The following is a 19208-nucleotide window of genomic DNA, read 5'->3' as shown; positions in this document are numbered from 1 at the left end:
TACTACTCTAAATTGAGTCCTGTTACACCTAATCTTTTGCATAATTATTTCATCAGATGCAAATTTAAAACGTTACGACATATTATTCTAATAGTAAAAAATACTGCATTTAATTTGCGTTGTATATATTATCATAGATTTGATAAAAGCTCATTAGTATACGGAGATATGTTTTTTCTAATAATTGTATTACAACAGGTTGTTAATTTAATTTTAAATAAATCAGTAATAGTTTAGCTATCGAGATTTAATATATACATAATATGTCGAAAAAAGTTTCTAGTTCATATTTATAACTTGCATTTTCGCAACATGAATTGATTGATTATGTTATAAAATCAATGAGGATTATATTGAAATAAATTTCAAAATGTATTAAATTATTTCAGAAACTTTAAATGTCAAATTTATAGTGATCAACAAAAAAACTATTTTTATATTGTACATGTATAATTCATATTAAAAATGAATTATATATAAAAATATTTTGTAACCTTATATAAAAATCAAAAGATAATTAATAATTGTAAGGATATGATTTACAAACAAACTTAATGGATAGGAATATATTTGATGCATATAATACATGTAAATTTTAATAATCAGATTATCCAAATACACTTGACATAAGGCTTAAGCACAATATTACAATAAACTTTATTTGATACATTTAAAAAGGAAAGGGTTCACAGGAGAGTTTCAAAAGTGCATTTCGAAAATAAATCACTCTCATACGATATGAGATTGAAAACAATGAATCTATCCACATTATAGACGAGAAAAATGAAAGGGGATCTAATCGAAGTTTACAAAATTATAAATAACCACTAGAATTCAAAATAAACATCCTAGCAAAAACACCAAATAGATATTTCTTACAAAAATAAAATCAAAGAATCTTATTTTTCAAATAGAGTGGTTGAAATTTGAAATAGTCGAACCAAATAATATGTAGAACCAAATGATTTAGTAACTTTTAGTAACCTACACCTCTTTAAAAATAAACTTGATGATTTCCTAAAAACTGATGGGTTTTTGTAGTTTTTCTTTTTTATTTTTATCATATTTTATATATATATATATATATATATATATATATATATATATATATTTGTGTTATTATAATTGACATACCCTTTGGGTCCATCGGCTATGCCGCTCATTTCAAGGATTTTTAGAATAATTCAACCAACAATTCCTAATTTTTTTATTTAGGAAAGAAACATTATGAATTATAATTTAGATTTATTAGAAAATCGTTAAAATATAAATAATTTCACTTATAATATAATATATTATCAATAGAACTAGTAAGTCAGAGCTAAAAAAATATTTTAAAATATCACAAATTTTTCTTCATATTCCATGATTATTTAATCAAAATGATTAAGCTGTTAGTTTACATGGCAGTTTTAATTATACATTCGATTCGAACGACCGACTTCCAACCCCGCAAAAACAAAAAAAAACACAACACATTGAGTTATGTAGTGTGTAATGTCTTACGAACAGTCGAAATCGTACACATTCAAGGAATGCCATATTTTCGTTTATGATATTATATAGGCACACTCTTCAGATATTATCTGGGTGTAGAGAGGAAGTGGTGGTCATGCAGGAGGAACACTGGAAAGTGGTTAGTCCGTAGATCGACCGGACAGATAAACGATTAGATCGCACTTTTGTGGTCGCGTACACAATTTTTCGCCTGAATTAATTATATTTTTATAGCCGAGAAGAGTGACTTTTTACGTCCGCATAAAAAGTTTCAACGAAACCACCATTTAGCCGACTTCCTTCGTTAATTAATTAATATAATACAAAATCGAGAAAGTTTACGTCGGATTCCCATGTATGTTTCCATTTTTTTTTTATTATTTATTATTTTTACATTGTGGACGACGAGACCGACCGGTGACATTTTGGCAACCGTTTAAGCGTGAAACGATATGTGACGCATTAATCAGTCGTTTCCCAACTGCTTCGTATTTATATTGTGTGTATGTTAAATAAATACACGCCTACGGTGTTCGGGGAACACCCGCTGAGTCTCGGAGCCTCGTGAATTATTGTGAGTCGTCGAATAAATAATTATTTAATTAAGTATTGGCCGTTTTTGATGTCGTTTGGCAGCGAATTCGATTTGAATTAGTGTTTGGTGTGATGGCTTTGCGAAACTTAAAGTGCAACAGTGTTGAAAACTGGTCGATAGAATAGTTTATTGTTATCAATTCAAATCGTCTACCATTTTAAATGCAGTAATAATATGTTAATTAAAAATATTCGTTGGATATATTCCATGATTATTGAACGTAGTTTTGGCTGATAGAATTATCTCAAATCAATATTGTGATAGTTGCAACTTTATGTATCCATTGCATTGTAATTTTCAACATTGTATATTCCTATTATAGAAGTTTATGCCAAAAATGAAATTGTCTTGAGCTTAAAGCTGTAGTACCTACATATTTAGATAGTTAAATTTTTACTTAATTAAAATGTCGTTATTTAAACACCTTCTTAAATACAAAAAATTTGATTTGAATACCTTTTCATGTGAATGTTTTTTTATTAAAATATATTTCTTTATTTATTATTTTATTCTTTACTTTAAAGAGTATTTCGAGAAAATATGTATGTGCATACATTAGGGTAGTTGAAAACAGTGAATTTTGGAATTTGAAAACAGCTTGAATTGGATAAGATGTTCTGTACAGTATAAAATTCTAAAATCCTTATTTGCACTAATTGCAATCCTTATTTAATTGACGTCAGTCAATTAAAGTTTGTAAAAATCGTAAATTTTACCAATTTTCAAAAGTTATATTTTAATTTAATCACCGCTATACTAGTTTATTTTTTTCAATTTACCTCATCATATAAATGGAATGGTTTTGTATTAAAAAAATCTCACACGGGATGTTTTTTTTGTATTGCTAAGGTATGAAAATAAACCTGAAACTTTGTCACGTGTACCTCAAACGCTAGTATTGGCGCATCTCAGTTTCATCATCAATTTTCATTTAAACATCGTTTTTCACGTCTACTCTTTTACTAAATAATTTTAAATAAAAGTAGTAAATACATATATATATATATATATACATATTTTTTGTTTATACAAAAAACTATTTAAAATTGTGTATCAATAAGAGTGGTTTGTTTATTTTCTTTAATAGGTTTATCACCTTTCATTTCTCGACTAAGCTTGTATAAAATATTTATGAAACTAGCTTACAAAGATATTTTTAAGTTCCTTAAGCGAACGCTTGTTTATACCCGCTTGCCCTGAACTAAAAAAAGCCAATTTATCGAAAGCGGTCGAAATTTCCCAAAAGACAATTCCAACGGCACCAGCAAAGGGTTCGCCTAATCGACAACAATTAGACGCTGCATCCACATTAGCACGGGGAACATTTAACACGGCGTCCATTGCAATAATTCGCGAACAGGGCCGTCCAAAGGTTTCAGGCTGGCTTTTAAACACACAACCGAACCGAGCTTCGAGCGTCGAGCTTAAAATCCCCACCAGAGTTTGCACCTGGTTTTCGACGGGGGGAGGGGATCGGAGGGCGGAAGCTCACCTCGTCGGGCTCCATAAATCGACGGGGGGTGGGGGGCGGTCCCCCCAACCGGAAGCTGGGAACATTAGCCGGAGCGAGAGCCGGTGACCGGAGCTTAACACCTCGGCTGGCCGCACTTAGCGCCCGTATCAAATATTCATGCCCAGTCCGGACCCGCCTAAGAGGACCGGCTCAAAAGCTCGGACGTTTTTCACCAAAGCTCTCTCTCTCTCTCTCTCCTCTTTATATTTAATACATCTTTGTGTGTAGTTTATATCTGTGTAGCGTCGACCGCAATGCGCGAAATATAATAGTACGTTTCGCGAGGTGGAAAATGCGGGAAATTCGCTCTGTCCATTGTGGGTGTTCACTGAGCGCTGTGGACGTGATGGAAAATTGGTACATCGTGTCCGCTTTTCACTGCGTATTATAAACAGAGTGCAGTGTAAGCCGCAAGATAGTATTTATAAAGTAGATGGTTAAAACAGAATAAAAATGTTTCAACTTATAGGGAAAATAAAGATACAATTATACAAATTTTTTGCAATGCAATTATGATTATATACAGATTATTTTTTTTTAATAATTTCGTACATTACTGAAAAGTATTAAAATTTGCTGTCAATAATTTGAATTTAAGTCTATTAAATTTTAAAGGGTACGGAAATTAATATAACAATTTAAATGGTCAGTAACTATTTGGTAATAGTATTTTATATTATATAGTGTTTTTACCCGGCTTCGCTCGGAATTTGTAATATAAACCGCTTAAACATGGCCAATCTAAAAGTAATCATTTTATTAAATTTATTTGAATAGTTTTATGTTATTTAAATTTATTTGAATATTCTTATGTTTTTCTACGAACCAACAATAGCTACATACATAGTCTTTTTCGAAATTATATAAAAGTATTATATTTAGATAAAAATAAACGATAAGTAAACTCCATATTGTTTTAAGTATTTTTTGACAAAATAAACAATAGTCAAGCACTCACTGACCGATAATATAACTGCGAACATTCATTATTTATTGACCAAATAAATACAGGCTCACAGGTAAAATTTGTATAAAAATCAGAATACAATCATGAAGTTGTTATTGAATTTTCTTTAATATTTTCCGCGGTTATAGTTTTGCTTATTATATGCTTTTTTAATATTTTTTTATTCGAATAACTTCATTATCCTTTTCTGGATAATATAAAAACATAAACGACAAACAACAACAACAAAAGTACATATTATAAAAATGTTTACGATTATCATTTTGCTTTTATATTGTTCCGAAAAGATTCAAGAAATTGTGGATGACAAAATAATAGTTTTATAGGCTAATTCTATTAGGCAAAATTATTTCCATATTATATATTGATACACAGAGAATTTTTTTTACATCTACCTAATATGATATGAGATAGAAAGGATGTGCCAAAGAATGTGTAGAATATGAATGATAAAATTAAACAGCACAAATGAAAAACGATCCATCTAAAAGTGAATGAAAAAAAGACAGATAATAATTACTTTCTAATATAATATGTAGGTATGTAGCTTCAATGAGAATTTTCTTCATATTTTGTTTATCATTGTCATCACTCGCTTATACACCTTTTTGACACTGGACTTATACCATGATTAAACTAAACATCACACATGTCATGATGAACGCGATGGAAAAATCCTTGACATACGAACAAAGGATGTATTTATTTTTCACGAACACAATAAGTGGGGAGCTGATATCTTTAGGCAGTAGCTCCACATGTGATTCACTCACTGTCTGGTGTGGAAGACACGCGAACTTTTTTATGGTCTTGAAATCAGGGTTGTATTTTTTGGAGCAAATTTAAATCAATGTGACGTGTAAATAATATGAATCGTATTTTTTCAATATTTCCACAAATTTTGGCACAATGAACTATTATGAAAACAGTTAATCCAAAATGAAGTTATTTTTTATTGTTTTATAAATTATTGTTCAAAGACTATTTAAACTTAACGATTTTTCGCGATTCATAAATCGTACTGTCGATTTATAAACTTGATGCTATAATCTTAGTTTCTATTCTATAATATATATGTACATATTTATAATATTACCATTAGGTGAATTATAATATTTTATTTTATTTTGATGTGCCTAATACTATTGTCCAAGTAGGCGTTCAGTATAAAAGTTGTAATCCGATATAATACTGTCATAATTTAAAACAAAAACGTAAAAGCTTACAGTTCAGCTCGTTTTAGAAGTTTGACATATTGTTATTGCATTTAACTGAAATTTACATATATTATATATCGTATTCGTTTTCAAAAAAAAAAAAAATCAATCCGCGAATACCACGAAGCTGTCATAAAAATGCACCCCTGTATTTTTGAGCTCGTTTAACTGTCAGTAAATTGGCAGAAGCTATTTTTGAGCTGACACGTTTTGTCTGGAACTTTTCAAAGTAACGACGTGTATTTTACCAATTCTGTTGTTTTTTTGTTTTTTTTGTTGTTTCGTTTCCAACTCGCTTTCGATTTATAATGCATCACTTCAATGGCAAAATGCAATCGCAACAGTTCTATAATAAATTGACGATTTCTCATCGTTCCGTGGCATTTGACATTGACTTTACATGCAACGATAATAACACAATGAATTATTTACTTTAGTATTAAACGAGCTGTCGTTTCTTTTGAATGTGGAATAATTCATTTATTTTATACTCATGCCTAGATACTTTCTTGAGTAATAAAAAGTTAGTATTACTGAATAATTTTATACTTATTTTGACCTTAATGATCAAAAGCTCATATTACACACAGTTAACAATTCAAAATGACTCAAGTCTTAAACATACATATGTATTTCATTGAAAAATTTATGTTTTTGTAATAAAATGGTTTAAAAGTGCATATAAATTCAACATTGATTTTGTTTTAATTTCAGAAAAATTCGGCGAAACGACTTCATGTTCAGTAGCAAGCGGATCACCATCACCTCCTATAACGGTGACTGGTTCAGAAGAAGGGCGAGAATCGCCCGTAGACGTTTCGTCTACGTCCGAAGCTGGAGGCTCCAGAGCCACTGGTTCCCCACCTGTGGCGCCCAGAGATCCCCGCTTATTAGAGCGATGCAATTGCGAGGAGCTTAGACACGTGCACTGTCACCTAGAGACCAAAGATCTATGGGACAAGTTCAACGACCTAGGCACCGAAATGATCATCACCAAGACTGGCAGGTGAGAGAAATGCTCAACTTTAACTATATAACAATCGTAAATCAAGTGCTACTGGAATCTTATTATCCGGCTCGACAATGAGTCCAGCCGCCGATCGGCAACAATCGACGATCAATCAAAAGCAAATTGCATTGTCGGAGCCGAATTCTGCGCGCTGCGAAAAATTGCAACACTTCTTAAAACGTTTACGACTTTAAGTGAGTGCGCTGTAAAAATTTCTCCTGTGACACTTTAACGGTCGTCATTGGAGGCTTTTTTCGATCTTGCGCCGTATAAATTAAATTTAACGCGCACGATTAATATCAAAATTTAGTCTATCACGATCTCGTTCTGTTATTAGCGCTCGTTTTGTGTATGTGTGTACTCAGATTTAATATTACTGCGCTTCCTAAACATCACTCGCGACACACTCTCTACTACAAAACTGGCCGTAGAAGTACTTAAAATTTATAATTTCAAATCAGGCAACTTCAAAACAACTTCCTTCCAAAATAAATAGTCAAATTTCGGTGATATGATAGTTTGATGCTAATATAATCAATTGCAATGTATTATAATTTTCTTTATAAACTAACATTTTTTAAGTAAATAATGGAACGAAATATGTAAACAGTTAGTTTTTTTTTTAAATGGTCAATAATTTAAAGAATATTTTGTGATAATTGAATATTATATATATGTATACACATATGTAAGTAAATAAAAAAGAACGGTCAGTAAGCCGCTTATTGTTTTAAGTATTTCGTGAAACAGACAATAGTTAAGCAACCAATGGCCAATAATATAAACAAAAGAAATAAATACCATTATTGATACTATTATTTTGTAGTACAAATCCAACTTTGCAGTTTGATCACATTAATCATACCTTTTTCTTTGCATCAAAAATATAATACTTCATAAGTACCATTTTTATATATAGATGAAGTAAAATAAATAACAGAAGACGCTTTGATTTTAGTTATTATCTTTTAATATAACGATTATTGTAATATAGATTGGTTTATTGCATAAGTTGATGCCCGATTTTCATTATAGTTTCTTAGAACTAAACGGGCACGAATTTATGCAATCACATAATTTCATTGATTAGAACAATTGATTTACATATAAATTAAATAGCAAGAAGATTTTTATGCACAGCATTTTTTTAAATATAATTAATATAACAAATTGAAGTAATAATATGCTAGTTAACATATGTATTTGTTTTAAATTGCTGGTCTTTGTAGTCGTCCATTTATTTACTAAGATATTTGAAAAGCGAATTGATATATTAAATTTAAATTAAATATATATGTATTATTTATTTGTATGCAATTATATTTTTGAGAACCTATTTATACGTGTCGCGGCCCACAGTTTTGTAATCGTCGTTTTATAGCATGGGGAAGCTCCCCGGTTGCCCCACGAACGATTCGCTTCACCCATGCCCATGGAAAATCGCTCAACGTTTTGCCATATAAATCAAGCTTATCTTTTTCTCTTTTGTAATGAACTTTTTTTCCGCCGTAGTGTGTGTTAGCCAAAGCTTATTTATCACAGAGATTATAAAATCACGCGGTTTTAAAACACAACAACGTGTCGAATCGTCGATCGTTATCCGCTACTCCTCCTCCTCTTCTTATTTCCCGTCGAGATTCGAAATTCTCACATTTATTAGGTACGCCTAGGTGTTGTTGCCGTCCGATGCTGATTACGTCGAAACGTCTAAATTAATACGAATAGTGCGATTTCAATTGTTGTATGTGTATGAGGAAAAAAATGGAAATAAAACGCTGCACTCGAATGAGTGAATTCGCTCATGCAAATTATTCTCGGCGTTCGCGAAATAACGTCTTAATAACGTGTTTACAGCGTTAAAATTCAAAGCGAAATGTAAATCGTATCTGTTTGAAAGTGTAGATTCATTGTTTTTTTTTATTTTCACGTCGACAGTTTCCGCCAATTATTACTGTTGTGATCAAAGATCGGTGTAATCTCGCGCGTAATAGCGGTATCAAATTCTTGAGCTTTATTGTATCGCGTAGTGAAAAAATATAAATAATTCTCGGTGTATAATTATTTTATTTGAAACAAAAACAATAGTAATTGGTGTAATAATTATGTATATGTATATATCAAATATGCGTAATACATATTTGTAAGAAAATTTTTATTTACATAAAGATATTGAATTTTATATTCTATAGAAATTCTTATACTCTTGAATTTAAAGAAATCCTTAAAACAGTTTTTTTTACATATTGTGGCGACCTTGAAAATGTAATTTGAGCGTTATAAAAATGAACAAGAAAAAATTTTTTAGTTGAACATTGAATGTACCTTTTTTATTTATTTTATTAAATTAACTTACACCTTTTTTGTATATTTCGTTTTGTGGTTTCATTATATACATACATAGGTATAGAATAGTATTTATATACTTTAAACATTTGATGAAAATTTATCATTTAAAATAACCTTTCGATAAAATATTACTAAATATATATTTTCGATAAAAAAAATTTCAAAAACCTTAATTATTTTCCTACTTATTCATTTATTAATATATATGCACATATTTGTAAAGGTCTTATACATATTTTGAAACACCATTTGAATAATTTACATTGGCAAATGGATGGGTCACGAAGCTAGTAGAATGGACGATAGATGGACAGAAGAAGTGCTCGGTTGGTGCTCAAGAGAATGCCACAAGATGGATAGATGAAATGTGTGGAATGAGATGAATGAGAGTATGCACAAAACAGAGACAAATGGAAGCTCGTGTTGAAGAGACGTTCACTAAACAGTGGATGGCGAATGGCTGTAAATGTTGGCCAAAGATCGGCGTTCGATGGATGCTTTTGCCACAAAAAATGATTCATTATTGTCAATTTCTTAGAAAAACTATGCTTTTTACTCTCTTGCTTTAAACACTAATGGAATAGTCTATTGTTATTTGAAAAGCATCCATCGACCGCCTAAGACCAGTTATTAATTACTGTTACATATAATACTGTAGATTTATTAACCACGCATCTTTTCGGGATGGCTGTCATACAATTAAATTTTAATTATATTCTAAAATTTAGTTGGGAAGGTGGTGACCTCATATTGAGGACTTTAAGGGTCGAATTCTTTCACCCTTAAAGCGGCCTTTGAATTCGTATTTGAATGTTTGTACATATCTTTGGACTATAAAATATTTGTTCGAATCTCTGTACGATGGAATACAAACCGAACTCTAGGCGATGTTTGCAAATCCTCGTCTCGCATATTCACATACATATTGCACGTATAATATGCGGCAAAGAAGCAGCCAACAGTCCACATATTCAATACAAAACGGATTATCACTAATCCGTGTCTAATTTGTTCAAATATGCGGGCGGGCGGGCGTTATGACATTATCTGTCGGCCGCCGAAAATGGATGGTGCAGCGGGCATTAAGGCCATTTTAAACGGCCAGATTAACATAATGAAATGTGTCTCCCGCCACCCACCCTCCCACCCACCCCACCAACCCTCGCTCCAAATTGATGGGGCGGCCGCTGGGTAAACACATGGGGTGGTGTATATGCGCTCCACGGCTTTGTCGTTTTGCGCAGATTGTTTTACATGCACTTGTGTGTCTGGCGCACGACAAACAATAACAGGTTCGATCGCAAAACAACCATTTAGGGAATTTGGATTGGGGAGGATGTGTACTGCAAATCTCCCACTCTATCCTACCCTTTGTGTATATATTATAGTGTGTATCATATTTGCATGCTCGCGATCTATTTCTGTCGAGGCGAAACGCCTCGGTGATAAATTATTTTTGTGGTTGTTATTACGTGCGTATGCTTTTTCAGCAGATGGTCTTGCTCGCTTTGTGTGTGTTGTGTTCTTAGTCCGTCGTCAAATTAGAGTTGTTGCAATGTAACAAGTGCATTATGCATTCATATCTTGATGCGCGTGTGTGCATCAAGATGGAAGTGTGTATAATTTGTGTTTAGATATGTTTTTTAATACAGAACTCTTTGCTCAAACAAAATCTTAAGCGGAACTGCATTAGTGTAATACTTACAGTATTTGAGATAAAGCTAGTTTGAGTATGAAACTTTTTAATGAAACACGTTTTGCGGAAACACTGTAAATCTAAACTTTAATACAAAACAGTCTACTTTGTAAACGTTTTTTAGGGAATTATTAGAATTGATTTTTTTACTTTCTAAATATTTAAAAAATATATATACTATTATGGAACTTAAACTAAAATTTATTTGAAAGTCATGAAAAATTAAACTTTTTGATAAAACAGCCAATTCAATCCTTACATCATATTTGCCATGTATGAAATTACATACATTATTTATAAGCTATCTTAGATACAGAGACGGGTTCATAAAATTTTCAAGGGAGAGGTGATATTTTGAAAAAATAAATTAATAAATACAATAAATACTTTATTTATCTACAAAATGGAAGTTGAAAGAATAATATGGGATAAAAATATAATATATTAAAATGCATACAAAAATATGGAAGCTTCTTAAAATTATCCACCCGCCGAAATTTCATTTCCAAACATGGGATCTCCCCTGGATCCATTCTTTATAAATATGTCTATACATATCAAGAGTATTGATATATATCATATAAATTTTCATATGGTTATTTCATACATTTAAATTCTTTGAATTTAACTTTGATCTTAGGCCTAAAACAATATTGAGCATAGTCTAGGTATCATTTACAGTCATTCGCTATCCACTAATGGATGAAAGCTTCTGCAACACGCTTCAATTCCTCTCATTCCACACATTTTTCTGATTTCATCCATCCGTGTCCGCTGTGGTCTTCCTTGCGTTCTTTCAGGTATCAAGCACTTAAATTATTGTAGTTAAACAAGGCATTTATACGATGCAGCTATGCACGTTTCCGTTATGATTAAAGGTACATATGTATCAGCTACAGATATAGATAAAGTTTTATGTAAGATTTTCGCTTCGCTTGCAGTGTTACCTATCTACAGTATTACGGATATTAAGTATACTGGTACGTACATATATCAACTGCATCGATTGTGCAACCGCTGCACTCGTAAGTACACATATATACATACATATATTATAGGTCTGTATAGTAGTAGTAAGGGGCAGGTTCTAGTAGTCGACTCACCCATTAGCTTCGCCGCCATGCTAATGTTCTGAAAGCGCCAACCTGGCTGAGCTCTTATGTGCTATATTGTTTGTTTACGTGTGTCGTCGTGGATGCTGACCGTTGACCGCACATTTTCTAATGTCCTAGGATGGATGCTATGCTCAAATCGTGCCATGCATGGATTCAAAGCTATATATGTATATCTCAAGTCCTTGGCTTGTCTTTGACAATGAAATCTTAATATCATTGAATTATTCCTCGTCTTTTTGATCTTAGAAAAGCGTTGATTGAGTTATATGTAGCTTTGTGTAAAGATGCAATCGCTGTATGAATCCACAAAGAAAAGTCGCAGTCTCCAATTCAACACCAAGCTATACTAAACCCTTCAAAATGCTATTTACTGAATTTCAACACGACGATTATTACCAAAGACCACACATTGTCTTTGGGATGACACATGTCATCCGCGAGAAAGTCAAACGAGAGCATCGCCATCAATTCAGTACCACGCGAGTCCAACATCAGAGCTCATCGCCGCACATTTGTTCGCTATCTCAGATCTGGATCACAATGCACATCCAGGTATTTAAGCATGCTTGTGTGTGTGTGTATGTACTACGAGATAGCGATAGCATCGCCTCGTTATCCGGATATTGAGTTGACGGTCGTAAAGTTTTGTCGCATTCGCCACGGTCGCTCGTCAATCCGACGAGGCTAATTGCCTAATGAGGCTAATTGGAACCCGCCAACGTAATATGAGAATCGAACAAATCACATGGTGGTTTGGCTCGCTCTTCTCAACGATACCCCATAAATAAAAGCCTTAATATGAACGCGACATGCGATTGCGAGAGCACACGATCTCCCCCCCCCCCCCCCACGCCCTTCTCTGGCTCCAGTGCGATTTTGGATTGATGCGAAATTATTGCTGGGGTTTTCTTTGTTCGTATTGTTGAAAAAAGGTCGGTAGATTCGCGTGTAACTAAATGCATTTTCATGGAAAGCGTACACGTTCATTTGAATGTACGCAGTCGTGTGCGCGACAATTCATTCGTGTGCTGTTTGTCGGTTGAACTTGATTCATGTGTTTTGTGTTTACGATAGTGGAAATGCGACGAATGAGCGAGCGAAATGTGTATATTTGTGGATTGAAATTTGAAATAAGTCCTCTAATAATTTGAAATCAAAATTTTCGTCTGAAAAGCCTAGATTAATTACACATCCGAGAGTATAACGAATCAATGTGATTCTACTATAATACGCCTGAAACATTTTTAATTCATATTTATTATGGGTCTGTCTACTTACTGATCATTTTAATGAAATGTTAGATAGCTGAATAGTTCATTGAGAGGATTTGAATTTTCATCTTTGAACAGGTTAACAATCCTTCAACATATAGATGGAAAATATATAAAAATATGTACCTAGTTGATACGTGGCTTGTTTCACGCAATATTTGATTTTATTAAATATAATATTGAATTAATACAATTTTAATTAAAAAATTCAAAATTTCTTGCTAGTAAACAGAGCCAGATTTAGACGTAGTGAGGCCCTAAGCTATTTACATGTAAGACCCCTAAACTTAAACACAAAATTAGTTCAAAATTATGAAAATGTATTTATTGGGTCTTAATACTAAAGGTCACATTTACATATCAAATATTCGGAATCATCGTAAACTTTATGAGATAAAATCATAAAAAATGAATTTTTAAAGAATGCATTGTTTAATTTAAATTTTTAAGTGATTTAATCATAAATTTGATTTGTAAAATGTTAAATTTGAAGTGTTACAATATTACAATAATTATTGCCCAAATTATTATTTTCAACATACATATTATATGTACATATACGTATTTTTAAACAATTCTCACTTATGTTAAATCAGTCAATCCGCAACTTAAGGTATATATTTGTGGTTTTTTTTTCAATATTAATAATATTTTTAAATTATAGTTACTTTAAAACTTTTTTTAGTATGCTTTCTATGCTTATGAAGCTTATAAAGCTTAAGTTCCTCGATATATTGCCGTGTCATTTTCACATAACATTTTTTTAAATTATTTAATATATTATAACGGTTACGAGCATCCGTAAGGATGTACTGTACATCCGTACTCTGAAAAACTGTTGATAGTTGGTAAATGGTCAATTTAGGCTTTTTGATGTCCAAAATGAGCATTTCCGTCAAAGTTTCGTCGCAAGGAAATTAAAATTGATTACTATGTATATACTGTGACGGCATAAGAAAGTATAATAAATAGCGAACGTTTGCAAGGAGAATATAATGATTTGGCGTCGAGACGAAATTGGAAGTTGTGATGACGCCATGAAAGATGGCATCAGCGCATCGTACAGCGTCATTAGCGGCTGAAAACACGAGTTTATCAATTTAATGCTACCAAAGCTTCTTCAAACTGTTTCGTTTAAATGACTACATACATATGGATATCTAATCTAAATATAAAATTCAAAGAAATACAATCGAATTTAAAAAATCACTCACTACAAAAAAAGTTAGTACTACATATATTAAAAATATGCGTTTCGAAAATTGATAAATACACCAAAAGTCATCTATTACTCGCACAGTTCATAATAAGTATGAAAAAAAATCCTTCTAAATTTTTTGACAAAATGGCAGTTATACTGTCGGCCATCGACGCTCGCTCTACAGTCGTGATTGATCAAGTGCTGTCAGATTCGCCACCAATTAAATCACTATGCCACACATGTGCCTCAGATGTGTATGTCTCACATAAATAACCCATAGCTTGCCATGAAAAAATGAAATAAAAAGAAAACACCAAGTTTAGCCGGTTGGGTGCCGCATTTTTACATACATATTATACATTACACTTCATGATATGAAAACTACCTCATATATATGAGGTCACCATCTCATCATCCCATGACAAATACAGATTCGCCCGCTGTGCTCTAAAGTACACAAAACTGAATTAACGAAAATAATAATGGTTTTAGCACATATTGGGAGACGAGGTGTGCGGAATGTCATTGCGGTCTCGTGTGAGCAATACATCTTCATTCCAACAGTATTTTATACAGCACGTCTCGGCGAAGACTTGTGACATTATTAACTGCCGGCAGTGGCACGTCTTTGCCACCGGGTGGCCTCAGGGTGGTTCAACAGTGGCCCAATAAGAATATGGCCTCAGACAACCTTTTGTGTGGGGCATAAACGTGGTACTTTTTCACGATTTCATTTCTCACCTTTGACACTTGCCTCGCACTACCGTCGTGTTCGACGCGAATTGAGTTTCGGTTTATGTGAGAGTTCACTTGATATATGCTTTTTATACATCTATCTAGATAAATTTTAGCATCAATTTATATTTATATAAGTATGTATGTATAGGTATGGAGCCAAATAGTTAATTTGCCATTTTTGCGCCATGGTCAGTTTAGAATGATTTGGCAAAGCTATAGCACGTGAACTATGTTAATGAATCAATAATCACTGCTTTACTGACTTATATAATATTATTAGAAGTAGATTCTATTCATAAAATTAAAAAAAAGCTTTAAACAAACTCCCAGCACCAAAATAATTATTCTGCTTTGTTTGAAATTTGAAAGTGGAAACATGTTTTTTACAGTTACTGTATAGTGTATGTATATTTATCTGTGTAATCAACCTTTAATATATGTCAGTTTGAGTTCATATATAAACATATTTGTACATTTGATTTGGAACCAATTATGTATCTAAAAGTTCTAAAAAGCCTTTACATCTCAATTGAAAAATTCGTAGGTGATTAAATGATTTTGTAACGTCATATATGTATGTAAACGTCCATATAATATATGTTTTGTTGACTTGAAAAGCAACTGAATATTTTCTATCTAGTTTGTTATAGTTTATGATTCTTCTTTCAATATCGATATACATACCTGCATATGTACATAGAATATGTGCATGCAAAATCATATGAAATTCTTTGTTCATTGAAGAATATTAGCAAGTTTTATTTATTGGTTTGATTAGTTATAAAAATAGTCTTATGCCCTGCAAGAAATCTATTTTAATTCGTTATTTTCCCACCTTTTGAGTATCTATCTATAATCACATGTAATAGATTTTTGTTTGAAATTGAATCATTATATGGCTGACGTTATTATAGTTATATTGATTAATTAGAATACATCTTAGATTATTCAAATTTTCAGAATCGTTTTAGTAAAAGGCTTGTACGAAACCCGGTACTTAAAATTGACATTTATATTCAAACTGCTTATACAAAAGGTGAAAAGTAGGGTAATGATGGTATAATCGGTTTATTATACATTGTTATATTCAGGAACGTATTTTCAATTTATATATAATTATCAAAGAATGAGATCACAGGCGAGCGAATCGTATAAATCTAAAATCGGCGATTACGTATCAATTTTTTTTTGTTTTAACAAAATTCGAAAGGCACACCGTACAATTACCGATTGTTCGCGTCAATATAACGCCTCAATGCGAAATCTCTCATACAAAATGTCCGTTATTAAAAGCCATCGATATTGAAACAAATTACCTGTATTCGAGCGGTCCAATCCCCGCTGACCAAACTTTATGGTAATCGCAATCAGTTGGTACGTTCGTTCGAGCTAAACACCTCACCTGATTATTAGGCGAGAGGATGGCACAGGTACCTATCAATCTGCCTACCTGCGATTCGAGCACTTAACGCACCCGAAACGCCGTAAATATCATCTGAAAATCCACCGACGGGTCCCTTTTGCGGAAAATACGAAGCACGGTTGGTTAAAGATACCCGTTCTGGTATCCAGGAGCCTCCGGGGAAAAATCCATCTTCGTGAGAAAACGGGTTTTCCACATAGGCTGCCGATAGCCGACGGATTTCCCGTAGGATATTCGCGCGGAAAACTATTTAACCGTCAACAGAGAACCCTCTCGCCGTTGCATATAACGATTTTTAGGTCGTGCCGGGAAATTCGGAAAATCTTCACGCGTAAACAGACTCTGGGTTTTTTTTCTTCTCCTTCTTCGTCGGCGTGAACATAAATTACGTTTTAATCTCGGCGTTGCTGGTGAACTTTCATCTTCGGCAAACTGCTTGTGTCAACCGTAAACTTTCAGCGTGCTGCAGGAAACTTTTTCTCGTTCTCCTTCTCTGTAGCTTTTCACATCCTTCACGGAAAAATACGTATAAGTTTGTACTTATATAAAAAGAAAAGTCTTTTTTAGCGTTTCTCAGCCTTTTTTCGTGCGTATTTTACGACTCGAGTAGTTTTAATGCGCATGGTCGAACCCGAGAAAATAGGGTCGTAACGACGCTTTATAAACTCCTTTGATAAATCTTATTTTCTCTTTAAACGTTTACATAGATCGTAGAGCGCAAAAGTGGACCAAAACTTCATTTAAAATATACAAAAAATCAACACCAAATTTTTCACATTTTTAACTAACATTTACTATTCACAAGGATTAAAACTATGTATGTATTTCAGATCAAATTTTAATCTTAATTTATACTCTATTTATCAATATTTAATAGCCATGATGTAGTTTTTCACTAGTTTTCTTTTCAAAATGAATACCACAATTTTAATTGATGTTCCTTTTAGATTTTTATCGCATTTTGAGTCATTTAAATTACATACAAACATTCGTCGAATTCGTTTCAATTGAAAAATGCATTCGATTATTTTTATAATTAATTTATATACTCCTTATAATCAGTATCATTCTAATTTATAAGACCTGAAGTAAACCTTTCAGTATATATTTTGAATGACAAATTGTAGTAAATTTTCCGACTAACTAACTTTTTGTTTGTTTTTGTAATCATACGTTGTACTTTCATTCCATCTAATGAAATAAAATATGTATGATAGTCACTGAAAAGTCTTGTGTCAAAGGATTGTGTGAAGCAAATGTTCAAAATTTGAACTGTATCAATAGAAATCACATGAAAATTTATATCATAATCTGAAATTTTTGATTAGAATTTGAAACATACAACCCAGATTGGGAAGGACTGGCTTCGGCAAACGAAATAGGTGGTTTGGGGGGGTGTCTGCGATAGTAGCCAGATAACAAGTTGGCACTTCGCGGCGAAAGATTTATATTGGGGGCGCCGCGGCGGCCATTACGGCTGGTGACACTCCCACTTGATAAACCTTTTGAGAACCGCAATTATCTACCATTTCTTGGTGCCAACTATTGCCCTCGAATTTCGCTCGTACTCTGAGTATTTTTAGCGTAATTTATCATAAGTGAATTCGACCCGTGGAAAGCGATATTTCCGTCGTAAGTACATAGGTACACATTATACATATAACTAGCGCGAGAACGTAGCGATTATCGAATTTTCATATCGAGCATTTATGTTGTGTGCTTTTGGCGCGGGCATTTATGATTTCGAGAACACGAAATGATATTTCAGTGAGCGAATAATTTATTTCGGTGTCAGCAAATATATATCACGATGCTCGAGAGTCGCTCTGTGCGCTCTTATTGTATTACTTTATTGTGAAAGGTTCCTTTGACAAATAACTCCCGACGCAACGAAACAATCTACGTCAAATATCTCTCACTATTCGAGTTCTTAGTGAAATTGAAACCCTCAAATATTCATCGTTTGGTCTCGGTGCTTGTGTGAAGCTGTGTCGTACTGTCGATTATTTTGTTTGCCGAATAATGAATTCGTTTCAAATTTCTATTGACTTTTATTAAATAAAACATTATAAATGTATGTGCTTTGTAGCATTAAATATCATTTTATTGATTTCATCAAAGTAAAAGTATATTTTGTTTTCGATATACCTAAACATTTATTTATTTAAGACTACTCTGGAAAGGCGGCAAAACCGATGGACCGAAGGTGACTGGCTGTAGATGATGCTCATGATGATTGATAAAACATATTTTTAGATGATTTTAGAAGTTCATACTTTTTACCTTTAAGAAACGTATGAAAATCGGGCACGAATTTATTTAATGATCAAATTAAAATCATTTTAATCAATGTATTATAATTAAAATTCCGCACTTTAAAAAACTATAGTGGAAATGTACGAAAAACTGATATCTAATATATAAATTCGAAAGAGACATTGCATATTGTATGTATGTAAGTAACCTTCGTTCGTTGGTTCGTAGACAACACATTCGATTTATTTATTTTTTCGATTCATAGGCGCCGATTCGATGTTTTTCGATTCAAAAGAATTCGAAGTCCCCGGGGGCGAAGGCGCCGGGGGCAAAGGCTCCGGGGGCGCAGGCACCGGATTCTGGT

The 19208-nt window shown here is 32.7% G+C and overlaps 1 protein-coding gene across 1 annotated transcript in view; it reads left to right on the top strand.

The window, feature by feature from the left end:
- Positions 1-6509: 6509 nt before the first annotated feature.
- Positions 6510-19208, top strand: part of LOC143919452 (T-box protein 12-like) — a 67160-nt gene continuing 54461 nt past the window's right edge. Inside the window, exon 1 of the mRNA XM_077441771.1 lies at positions 6510-6795. Coding sequence (XP_077297897.1) covers positions 6773-6795 — 23 coding nt within the window. The 5' untranslated portion in view covers positions 6510-6772. The remainder of the gene's footprint in view (positions 6796-19208) is intronic.

The sequence above is a fragment of the Arctopsyche grandis genome, chromosome 11, assembly GCF_051622035.1.
Source record: "Arctopsyche grandis isolate Sample6627 chromosome 11, ASM5162203v2, whole genome shotgun sequence".
Classification (NCBI taxonomy): domain Eukaryota; kingdom Metazoa; phylum Arthropoda; class Insecta; order Trichoptera; family Hydropsychidae; genus Arctopsyche; species Arctopsyche grandis.
Note: the sequence above shows the minus strand (reverse complement) of the source record. Positions and strands in the feature narration are given on the sequence as shown.